The 12,002-nt window shown below is 50.7% G+C and overlaps 1 protein-coding gene across 2 annotated transcripts in view; it reads right to left on the bottom strand.

Moving 5' to 3' along the window:
- TLK2 (tousled like kinase 2) overlaps nt 1-12,002 on the bottom strand; it is a 35,083-nt gene that overhangs the window by 10,474 nt on the left and 12,607 nt on the right. For both annotated transcript variants that reach the window (XM_065856104.2, XM_065856105.2), the window contains exons 5-14: nt 11,376-11,419; nt 10,577-10,672; nt 8,050-8,217; nt 7,389-7,484; nt 6,480-6,572; nt 5,876-5,986; nt 4,402-4,538; nt 2,978-3,130; nt 1,847-1,913; nt 14-111 (exon numbers count right to left, since the gene is read on the bottom strand). In XM_065856104.2, the coding sequence (XP_065712176.1) occupies nt 14-111; nt 1,847-1,913; nt 2,978-3,130; nt 4,402-4,538; nt 5,876-5,986; nt 6,480-6,572; nt 7,389-7,484; nt 8,050-8,217; nt 10,577-10,672; nt 11,376-11,419 (1,063 nt within the window). The remainder of the gene's footprint in view (nt 1-13; nt 112-1,846; nt 1,914-2,977; nt 3,131-4,401; nt 4,539-5,875; nt 5,987-6,479; nt 6,573-7,388; nt 7,485-8,049; nt 8,218-10,576; nt 10,673-11,375; nt 11,420-12,002) is intronic.

Raw genomic sequence — 12,002 nt, 5'->3', positions numbered from 1 at the left:
CCCGTGTACTCACTGTGAATTATCTTCATTGTGTATCCTTTTCAGCTCCCTGATGTGTAGGTTTCTGACCCTCTCTAGCCGCTCCAGCTCCGCCTGGATCTCCGCTTCCTCCTGCACCAAAGCAAAGGGAGACGCGTCACTGTGAGGACGCGGCTCGCATTCCTGCCCGACCGACGGAAACACGACGGAACTGCACCTGCGAAGAAGCTGGGAGATTAAAGGGGTGGCCACAGTCAACCACAGGTCAAGTGGGAGGTGACGGGAATAAACACTGGGTAGTGCTGTTGACACCTCCACCCAGACACCGTCTCGTTATCACCTTCTGTAACTGAGAGGTGCTGTTGCTCTGGTTCTGCTCCTCCCCTGATCAAGCGCTACGTGGCTGCTCTTGCAGGAACTCGGAGCCTGCCGGGCCAAGGGGACGCGCTCGGAAGAACAGGGGTGTCGTGAGGCCCCATAGCGATGGGGCAGCGTCGGGAGGGGATGGAGGATGTGGGAGGACAACGCGGTCCTGTCAGTGGTAAGCGGTGCAACAGGTCGGTGCAACTCAGCGCCACGTGGAGCTTTTCAAGCACTTTCTATAGAGCTGCAAGTTCTCGTGCCCTCAAACACGACACTAAAATCCACATTGCTGTGGACGGGGTTGCAAACCTCAATTAAACCGTGCGCCGTGAGCATTATTATTTAGTATACATGACTCAAGGGACATAGATGCCCATTAGTCTTGTGACTCTATTCCTCCCCTTCTCAACTTGTTCTATTTTTAGGCACAAAGAATGAGCCGGTTTCCAAAAGCGGAGAAGGATAAGCGCAGCCTCAGACAACGCCATCATTCCAAAGCATTACTTCATTTTCCACCAAGGTTTGTTTCCAAGCGGACTCCTCTGTCCCAGGCGGGCACACTCAACGCAGCATGGACAGACCTGCAATCAATCCACTCAAGCAATGCGGAAGCTTCGAGCAAGCATGGTTTGGGTGTCCTGCCCACATCGCTCACCTTATCACAAAGGAGGAGAGTTTTAAAGTAAAAGAGGGTAGATTTAGACCAGATCCAAGGACAGAATCCTTTCCCCTGAGGGTGGTGAGAGCCTGGCCCAGGTTCCCAGAGAGGTGGTGGATGAACCATCCCTGGAGACACCCCAGGCCAGGCTGGACGGGGCTCTGAGCACCCTGAGCTGGTGAAGATGTCCCTGTCATGGCAGGGGGGGCACTGGGGGAGCTGGGAAGGTCCCTTCAATCCAGACCATCCTGTGATTCTATGGTTATCTAAATAAAACTGCACTGCAGGTACAGTTCCTACCGAAGCCCAGTTATTCGAAAACAAACGTGCATTACAACCACCTAACAGAACTAGTTTCCCAAATCCCAAGAGATGTTACTGGACTGTCACTGGTAACGCTGGTTACTCTACACTGCGAAGAAACGGGAAAGTGGGTGAGGGTTGTGATTTTTGTTGTTTTCTTGGAATTTTCTTCCCTTGGCCCACTCCTCCTGCCCATGTCAGACACGCAGAGCCCAGCACCGGGCAGGTCACCGTGACTCACCCATAGAGCGCTCCGAGTTGGAACGGACCCACAAGGGTCATCGAGTCCATGCATCGAAACAGTGGAAAACTGCATGAAATCCTGACTATAAGGGCACAATTCTATACATTGAAGCACAGAACATCCTTCCTGAATACTGCTGCCTTGGAAGAGTGACCACCAAATCCTGGCCATCCCTTTCAAGCAACAAAATCCTCTCAATTAGCAAACCAACAGTAGCGATCTCTCAACAGAAATGCTTTTGTTCATGGAACACTGACTCAAAAACCCACCTAAAGGTCTTTTCTGCGCTCAGTTCTTACCTTTTTAAGGTGACCTAGTCGGAGTTTGAAGATTTCCTCCTGTTCGTGGTACTCTGCTAACGTTAACCTGCACGGGAGAGACAGACCAGGTGCATTAAGCTTCAATGCATGCGACAGAGTGCTCGGCAACCTAGTTTTTTGGTTTTTTTTTTTTGCAAAACCCGCAAGCCCAGCTCCTTTTGAAAGAATCCTGACCACAAGGAAGTGCTTATTACCAATTCAAGATGCATACAAAACACAGGCGGTGCCATAAATTCCATCCAGAAGTACGTTAACTCCCACCCCTCCACCCCCCTGCAGCGCCAGCCTGAGCTTTAACCAGACCCAGCTCATGTCCAAGGCCGCCCCACACGCGCCCGTCGCTGGCTGCTGTTGCTGGATGCGGAATAAACCAGCAACGAGCTTCCACATATCCCTGTGCACAACGAAATCCAGGGCTAAACACCAACCGTCTGCTCATTATGCACGAGACGTAACGAGCGCCACCAGGCAAGCGCTGCCCGAAATTGCTGCCTGTTCGCAGCAAGCGTTACAAAATGCAAGGGGGCTCTGAGACAGCAGATTCATCTCACTGAATGAAAGTGTTTTTCTCATTCCCAAACTAGAATCCGGTTTCAGGACAGCGCACGTTTGAACGTGTATCACGGGCCCTCCTCTCCTTTGTAAGACACAGCAACAACCGCACACCAAAGAGGAACCACAAAGAAATGAAGGAATTTGGGTGTCCCCTTCTTTGTCACCCTGGCTGTTGAGAGCCCTCAACGCCACATTTCGCCTGCCTCAACAGAAAGTGCATGGGAATAAAGGCTTCTCAATGGGGACAATTTGTTTTTCTGAAGTTGTAATGCTTAAGAAAAAGGCAAACCCGATGCAACAGAAATGCTGAATAAGGTGCTGCATGCAAAGGAAGTCAAGCTCAGGCGAAGTCTGGGCTCAGCAACGATCCCTGTTTCAGTCCAGTGAAAACTGCTCAGAACCGCAGCCAGATGCTGCTCAGTGCCAGCTCCACAGCGCCCGTCCGTGCGCGAGCGAAGCCCGGAGCCCAGGGCGCGATCCCACTCCCGGGAGGTGCTCCGCGCTCCGCCCCAGGCGCGCAGCTCCGCAAAGCACCACCAGGGCCACGGAACCTACGTTTCATTTTCCGCGCCATTGGTCTTGTTCTTGCGCTGCTTCTGCTCGTTGCTGGCTGGCGGGGTCTGGCCCATGGCGGGTGGCTTCCGTTTCGCTAGCATTTTTCGTTGCCTTTCTATTTCTTCCCGCTGGGAGTTTATCCTTTCCTGTTGTCTGGGAGGAAGAGAGCAGAGAAAGCATGAAACAGATAACTAACGGTACCTACTGCTTTGTCTCCAGTGCCTGTTCCTGACCAGAGCAATGAATTCCAAATCAGTTGTTCTTGTAAGATTAGTAACACAATGTTTTTGCACAGAAAAGGGGAGTGTGCCAAACATTACGGCTCAGATTCTTTTCAAGGCATTTTTACATAAAAGGGGACTCTTTTCTGACCCACAGAAGCCTTTCCCAAGTGAAAGGTTTTATTCATAGAGGATATCCAAGCCGAGGAGCTGCCGACCTCGCGGACGCCCCGCGATGCACGGTGAGTCACCGACGCTGCACACGCTTTCCTAGAAGGCTCTGTTCAAACCTTTCCCGTTAGAGCTGTTCCTGAGCCTGGGCTGGCTGAGAAGGTCCCTTTGTACTCCAAGGGACAGCTAAACTGTCCCTAGATCTCTGAAACAAAACCAGCACCGTTCCCCATTTCCCTAAGAAAACAACCCTCCAAGACAAAGAGATCATCTCAAAACATTTCACAGCGATAAAAGCACTCTCCAAGTCTAAATGACTCAATTCACTTTTTAAGGAGACTGAGGCTGCAGGTAAATATTCCTGAAGTATTTCTACCATGTCTCACAGCACAAACTAAGGAAGAATTAGAAAGTCCATCCGCACCTCCCTGTCAGACCACAGAGCAGTGACATGATTTGAAAGGATCACACATAGCTCTCTCTAATGCAATTAATTTGCCAAGTCCTACTTAAAGGCCTAGGCCAGGTGGGAATTTACTGGCTATTTCCATTAACATCCTGCATAAAAGGGTCTCTTGATCTCCATTTCCAGGTTTCTGCAGCCCCTTTGATCACTGTTACCAGGAGGCAAACAAAGTTAAATAGTATGGATTTTCTCTTTCAAGCTTCTCTACTTTCTAGTTTGAAAAAAGGAGCTAATTAGCGCTCCTTGACTGCTATACAGAGCGGTGCACACTGATCGACTCCAGATCCACGTGAGGATTTGCCCGCCCTGCGCCCCAGGTGGGCGCCCCGAGAACACCCAGCGGGGCACCGGCTGCGTCCGACACAGGGCCAAACCAAACCATCCCATCCCGGTTCAAGTGGCAACATTCCTCACATCAACGCGGAACCGCTCCCCACTGTCAGCAGTGAGGTTTCTATCCGATCCTTTCGTGCATCACTCACACCATTCTCACATTTTGACATGCAAGACATCACACAACTGCTGAATGTTCCCGTCTCTGCAGCTAAAGAGAACTGTGTCCTCACTTGATGAGGTTCTGGAAGGCATAGCCGTCTGTCCACTGCTCGGTGAAGGACGCCCCGTGCCGCACCGTGGTGAAGTGACCCAGCCTCAAGCGATCCTGCATGCTCTTGTCTCTGCAGGCCATCTTCTCCTGCTTCGACTGCAAACAACACAACACACGTGTTAAAATCTACGCCATAAATCAGCAGCTAAGAGCTGTGCTGCCTTCTGAATCACTACCAATTCTTACCACCCTTCATTGTTTCGCGCTGCTTATCTGAAAGCCAGCTGAAAATCATTGATCAAGCGATTGCTGGCGCTGCACACTGGTCCGACAGGCACTTGTTTGCCTCCTGACACCTCGGCCTCACCTTTCCTTCCCTTTACTGCCTGGGCAGCTCACACCCATTTTATCACCAGCTGAAGTCAGTCCAGCAGTAGGATTAGAACTGTCCCTTTGTCTCAGGAGCTGAGCTAGACTCCAGCTACGGCTCTATCAGGTCGCTATTCACTCAAACCGGAGGTCTGGAGAGAAGAAAATGCGCCTTCAATCGCTGTTCAGACTGAGATACAGTGATTAGCCAGCTCAGTCCTGGGCTTGCACAACTCCCAGAAGTGACACAGTCTCGATACGGTCACCAACACGCACAAGGACTGGCGGTGGTGCCCATCGCAGTGTTTCTGGTGAGAGGAAACTCCCAAGGCTGGAGATGGGAGCAGTGAAGCTTCAGTCGGGATTGAAGAGGGACCGGCAAAGCTCTCAGCGGGCTGCAGACCCACCTGAGCGCCAGGTGCACTAACACCCGGCCCTGAGCCACAAACCACAGCAAGGGGAGTCCCGCTCGGCTCTGTAACAAAACCAAGCCAACCAGAGAGCGTGTGCCAGCAGCACCCTGGTGTCCAACCCACCCAGTGCCCACACACAATAGGTGTAAACGGCCAGCAGGTGAGAGAGCAATTAGTCCCCCACATTGTTTAACATCAGGACATCTGGAAATGTCCCAATCTTGAAGCAGCCTGGACGCTGGTAAACAGCAGCCTGGCACCTTCCCCAGTGTTTTAATGTGCATTAGACAAAGCAACTGTCTCCAACTTTGCCATTTGAAAGAAAAGCAGTCTAAGTCCTTGCCCGCGTCACAGAGCGTATCTGGCAATTTCACTGCACAATGGGATCCTGCTCGTGCATCGCCGGAGCTGGACACCGTCACACCTCAGGTGTGCGTGTTTCCAAACCAAGGAATGCCGGCTGCATTCACAGCTCTATTTCACTTGAGCCAGGGAGATCACTCTGAAACTGGGAAAAGTAACCAAAACAAAACATTCTGAACCATTTCAGTCATCGCATTACATTCCCATTTGCAGGGAAATAATTCAAGACAGAATTCCAGTTGCCTTTTATCACCATAGCAATCGGAGCAAGTTTTTGCTGCTGAAAAGCCAGAGAAGTTTTCAAAGATGTGAACCGCGACCGCAGAGATGTGAAAGTCTCCAGCTCACCTTTTCTATAAGCAGCTTCTTGCTCATCGTTACACATCTGTTCAACCGCTCCTTGTACTTCTCCAGCATCTTCTGCTGTTCATCTATCTGCCGTCTCAAATCGCAGTTGGCCTGGAAGTCAAACAAGAAAAGCCTTTGACTTGCGATCCCCCAGAGCCAACCCAAGCGTCACCCAGGAAGAAGCTTCTCCAGCAGGCTCTGGGCATCGGAGTAAAGCAAACAAAGCAGCGGGATCAGAAAACAACGAGGTTCTTCTATCAAAACATCCCAGCCAAGCTCTTCAGTTCTTAACCCACTCACATCTTAATAACCCTCTAGAACAGGGATGTGCCATCACCCCGGTTTACATGTAAGTCTCTTTGTACCTTAACTCCTTAACACAAGCACTAAGAACTTTTTAATTTTTATTTTTTTAAACATTTAAGACCTTGCCACAGTTACCACGTCTCAAAATAATTCAATTACCTTGCAAGGAAGGGCTGACTGGACTTGTTTGGTTCCACAAAGAGCACACAACCCCTGCTCCGCAGCCCAGCTGGCACCTGCACGCCAGGCACCTTGAAACAGCGGCTTTTGGAAAAGCTGTCTCACTCCCAGTACTCACTCTTAGTAAATCATCTATCCTCCCCTCCTTCTTCTCCAGGTCAGAGTTCTTGCTGGTTTCTAGTGCAGATATTTTTTCCATTGTGAGGTCAGACTGCAGGGAAAAAAACCCAAATCACTCTAAAGCACATTTAAGAAAAGCAGATGATGTTTCAGACAGTGAGCACACAACGGCACGGCGTAGCCCCCCTGGTCTAACGGGAAGCTCTAAGAACAGCAGATCCCCTGTATCGCAGCACTCTGGGGAAGAACGTTCCCAGTACACCTTGCCATAAAGCCACAAGGGGAATCTCGGCAATTCACAGGGCAGCAACGAGGCAGCAGCACAGGCAGGAGAGCTGCTCCTCTTCTTGACTTCGGGCCAGTGAAGCTGCTGAGAAGCGCAGTCAGGAACCCGGCCCGTTCCGCCCCGACAGGGCGAACCACGCCGCGGTGCGCTGCGCAGCGCTGCAGCTGGACTGGGGACGTCCGCACTGCGAGCAACGCGGGTACAGCCAGGACCCAGCCTGGAGCAGAGGCGCCCATCACTATCAACCAGGCTCCCTTCACACCTTCGCTTACAGACAGAGGGAGAACGTGCAGGTACAGCAGAACAGGAACAGAGCTACGAGGGCTTCTCTCCCGAGCACTCTGCACACAGCTCAGGGCTGTCCCCAGTGTTGACACAGGAAAGCCTCAGTAAGAGATCAGGCAAGCTCCAGTAGCAGCAATGGAAAAGCATCCTTTGCAGGATAAGGAGCAGAGTTCAGAGCGATTCACCCCAATCAGCAGGTACACACTGAGCTGGGTCTACTGGCTCTTTTCACTGGAAATATTGCATCTACTACAAGTGGCATCCTCTGGTGTGGAAGACAAGCTGCATCGAGCTTCAATCTCGTATCCAAGAGATGTATCACCTAGTGAGCTATACCTGTGACTGCTTGTGCTGGATGGAAATCTGTTTTTGGGAAGTGCAGGAATGCTCGGTGTTCCCTGATCCGGTAGAAGATGGGCTGCCTTGCTGGGCCTGCAGAAGAGAGTGAGAGCACCATTAAACGCTCCGCAGCACCATCTCCAGTGCCCGTGCAGACACCTTCATACGGGAGCGCGGCCTGGTCTGGGTACCACACCTCCACGTCGAGGTTTAAGAATACTCTGAAAGATTTATTTTATCCCAACAAAGACAGCGTTTCCTTCAAGAAGCCTGGCCCAACCTGCTAAAAGACAAAGCTTTTAAAAGCCTAATATAGTTCATGTCAGCTGAGATTAAGCGGGGCCAAAACAAACATTTCTCACAGCAAGACCATACTTCATTCTTTTGCTTCTTTGCATGTATCAGATTAGATGCTATTATTCTGACCTACATAAGATTTTGAGCCATTAAGTAAAAACTCACATAATTTCATTAAACAAGGGAAGGCTGGGACCTGGAAACCTTCACAAGGAAGACAAACTTACCAGAAGATGGTGGACTTGGGCACCAACAAACCAGGCTGCACCTGACCCACTGGCTTTGAGCAGAAAAGCTTCAAACTCCCCGTCCCTTAACCAGAAACATCCCCTGGGATTCAGAGCGGTCCCGAGCTGCTCACCGAGACAAACGTAAAGCAGAGGCCACCTCCCCTCTGCGCCAGCTGCTCGTTCTCCAGCCGCTGCTTCGCCAGCATCACCGACATCAGCGTTGGCAGCGCAGAGTGCTCCTCCTGCGGCTCCTTCGCCGCGCTGCCGTCCACCCCGTACAGCGGCTGCTCCCCTCGCCGCTGCAACACACGCAAAAACAACGCAATCGGCTTTTCTAGGAAAAACAAGCAGTTCTGTGACTCTGCCAACACTGTTGTGAGCGCAGCAGCAGCTCAGCAGCGGGCAGGCAGCGCGGGGAGGATCTGAGCTCAGACGGGGCGCCTGGAGAGATCGTTCCTACGGCAGACCTCAAAAAGCAGATGAAGTTATCAGTTAAAACAAAAGGTAACAAATGAACACGCAGGACAGAATTCCTCGCCAGTTAACACAGCCCCTCCTGTGCAAACACATGTGCCAGTGGGGCAAAATAGGTCATAGATCCAAAAATTCTTAGTGCCTGTTGATTTTGGTCAATGCTTTCAATATGATACCGCTTGATGTTTTTCAAGGACCCATTTTAGAACAGCCAATGTCACGACTCATTCATTATTCTGGTGAAATAACCTGAGTCAGAACTGTTAAATGCCAGCAACCCAACCACGTCCAGGGCCCAGACGGCACGGCAAGCTCATTTCTGTCATTATAGCTGGGACCACTCTGCAAGATAAGCACAGCACTAATGCGTTTCCAAGTTCTTCTCAAGATGCACCACGTCTCTCCAAGGTCAGCTCCCTTCTCCTGCAACTGTGACACAGCACGCGGGTTCCGCAGGAACACGGATCCCCCGTGCTGCACTGCAGACAGCACGCAGGACCTCACTGCCCTCGCTACAGAAGCCAGCACACCACCGGTAAAACCTGGCAGTCGGAGTCATAATCATCCACATCTTCCCAAGCTGTAACTCAGGGCCAGGCACACACCACATGGAAAATAAACAGGCAGGTCAGGCTTCAGTTTTTCTTAAAAACCTAAATTGCAACCTGAAGCTTATTTTCTGGCTAACATTACAAATAAGAGCGTGCTTTCCTCCCCGAAAGAATGATCGTATATCAGTGACCTTGCAAGAATTGAATACCGGCCCCAGCACTGCCCTCTGAGGCCCTGCACTGGATCCAGGCCTCAGCTGGACTCTGCCCACTGACCACGACTCTCTGGCTTCTTCCCTTCACCAGTTCGCAGTCACCTCACTGCCTGCTCATCCAGACCGCACTCCTCAGTTCAGCTGGGAGGATGCTGTGCACACTGTGTCCAATGCCTCACTCAAGCCAAGGGAGATCACGTCCACCGCTCTGCCATCATCCATACATCTTGGGATGGCCTCATAAAGTCTATGAGGTTGGTCAAGCACGACTTCCCCTTGGTGAGGCCATGCTGACTGCCCCTAATGCCCCTCTTCTCCCTGATCTGCCTTGAGATGGCACCAAGGAGAAGCCGTTCCATCAGTTTCCCAGGGGTGGAGGTGATGCTGACCGGTCTGGAGTTCCCGGGTCCTCCTTCCTGCCCTTTGGGAAGCCTGCAGTGCCATTTGCTTTCCTCCAGCCCTCGGGCACCTCTCCCGTTTCCCAAGACTTGGCAAAGATGATGGAGAGCGGTCCAGCAATGCCCTCAGCCAGCTCCCTCAGCACCCGCGGGTGCATCCCATCCGACCCATGGATTTATGGGTGTCCAGATCGCCCCACTGCTCCCTAACCCAGCCCTCATCAAACCCCTCCATTCGCAGCAGTCAGGAGACGTGAGGACAAGGAGGAACATCCTGAAGCCGTTACTATTGCTCTACAGGTTCTGACTGCAGAACGTCTCCACTACGATATCGACTCACAGCTTTAGAGGTTTGTCTCATTCCGAAAGACACCACAGCCATGAATATTGCTTTGTTAGTTGGAATAAATGTCTTTAGGTGCTCTGTGCTAAAATGGCTTAAAAACACTGGTTATTTCTTCACATTCAGATCTCGCAGAATTGCTGTGACAGAAAATGGAATTATGTAACAAAAACCAACCACAGATGTGCATGTATACGCATTTCTTCGCAAGCTTTTGCTACTGCTCCTTACAAGTCCCGTGCACGTAAGGACTAAAAGACCTTCCCAATATAATTATGATATGCACGTTGTGCAGTACAGCCAAGATGAGAATATCACCGCACTAGTGCTGCACAAACACACAGCACACTCCCAGCTCAACGGAGAAATTCAGGGGCTACAACGGAACGTAAGATAATTAACACACCAGCTCCACGTTGTATTGAGGACGGTGAACCATCTGTAACCGCACAGCCTGCTGAAAATATTGATCTTCCACGTTCTAAACTCCGATATTCGTATCAGTTACACCGGACGAGTCACTGTTACAGCGAGCGCCCTAAACATCCGGCTTTGCTGCCAGAACCCAGTCTCAGATGTAAAAAAGAGAGAATAAGCCCAATGGCTCCCCAAGAGCCCCTTCTCCCCTGTTCAGAACCCTTCATCCCCAGCGGCCCCGTCCCCAGAGCAGCACTCACCGGCAGGGGGTTGGACAGGGAATGCTGCGGTGACGACCTGGCCACGGGCGGCACGCTCCGGCCAGGACTGGTGCCTGGGCCGCTTCCCCCGGCAAACTGGCAACGCAACAGAAACACTACATTAACACATTTAACAGAGATGGAGGAAACGCATTCATCCTGAAAACGAAGCCTTATAGGCTCTAGGGACTTATTTGCACGTTCCTGCACCTAAAAAAGCTTTAGGCAGGAAAGAAATGTGTGCTAACACACACTCGATTTCTGACTCTGAGTTACTCAGTAAAATAGGGAGCAAACACAAGAGAAAAGCTGGAGCTCTGGATGGTGCAGGCATGGAAAAGTTCCAGAAACTAGGCAATAAAACTAATACTGATTTTCAGAATGCCCATCGTTGTTCTGGGCAGGGGTCTCTGCTCGAGGGACACCCTGCACAGCCCTTCCACTGAAAACAGCAGGACCCTGCAGGCAGGTTCTGTCACGCACTGACCCGTACCCGGCTCGGTTTGCACAGGCCAACATCCCCCTCCGAGACCCCAGTTCCAACAGACGCCAACCCCAAACCTGTACTTACGTGGCTGCTCTTTAAAAAAATGCTTTATCAACTGTTCAAAGAAACGTTCATTTTAAAACCTACTGCCAAAAACCTCCTATCCTCTCCCTGACCAGATCTGAGCAGATCGGGTTAACACCAGCACTGACTCCAGTGACGGATTGGGAACAGATGCCACGTTACAGACTGTCTGCAGGTTTTGCATAATGTGATTCAAGCAGCTTTCTCAGACAATGTAAAGATGCTTACCTCAAAATAATCGCTAATTTTATGTCCTCTAGGAGTGCCTTTTCCTGAAAAGGGAAACAAAGGATGAAAATCAGAGCTGGTATTCTGAAGACCAGAAGTTGTCCTACTCCTATCTCTTGACACTCTTCCAACACCTACCACAGCAGAGCTGCCCACAACCAACGACTGCCCCGGGGTCACGGCTCTGCTGCTGTTGTTGGGAGGGTTTACAGCTGAAAATTCAATTAACTCTCAATTCCAAACATGTCAAATCCAATCAAACAGCATTTGCACTTGCTAAAGTACTTAAAAACCACTAAACACCATCGAACGCTGCGTAAGTTTGCCAAAATTTCCTTCAAGATAAGGACAGAGGAAAGGGCATTTTTACTCCTCCGCCTTCAGGTAAATTACTGCATATTAGATCTCTCACAAGCATTCCTATAAGAGTGAGACAGATAATTAGTGGTGGCTTAACACCAGCTCATTAAAACTTAGCCCTTTTCTCTTCTTATAACATTATCAAAGCAGTTCTGTCAACACAATCCTCGTTACTTTCTTGTTGAAGAGCAAAAGCAACCTGCCCTGTGCCCATGTGCTGGAAAAGCTGAACTCGAGGCGCGGGGTCTCTCAGCGCCCTGAGCCAGC

The sequence above is a fragment of the Patagioenas fasciata genome, chromosome 22, assembly GCF_037038585.1.
Source record: "Patagioenas fasciata isolate bPatFas1 chromosome 22, bPatFas1.hap1, whole genome shotgun sequence".
Classification (NCBI taxonomy): Eukaryota; Metazoa; Chordata; class Aves; order Columbiformes; family Columbidae; genus Patagioenas; species Patagioenas fasciata.
This window is presented reverse-complemented; position numbering and strand designations above follow the sequence as displayed.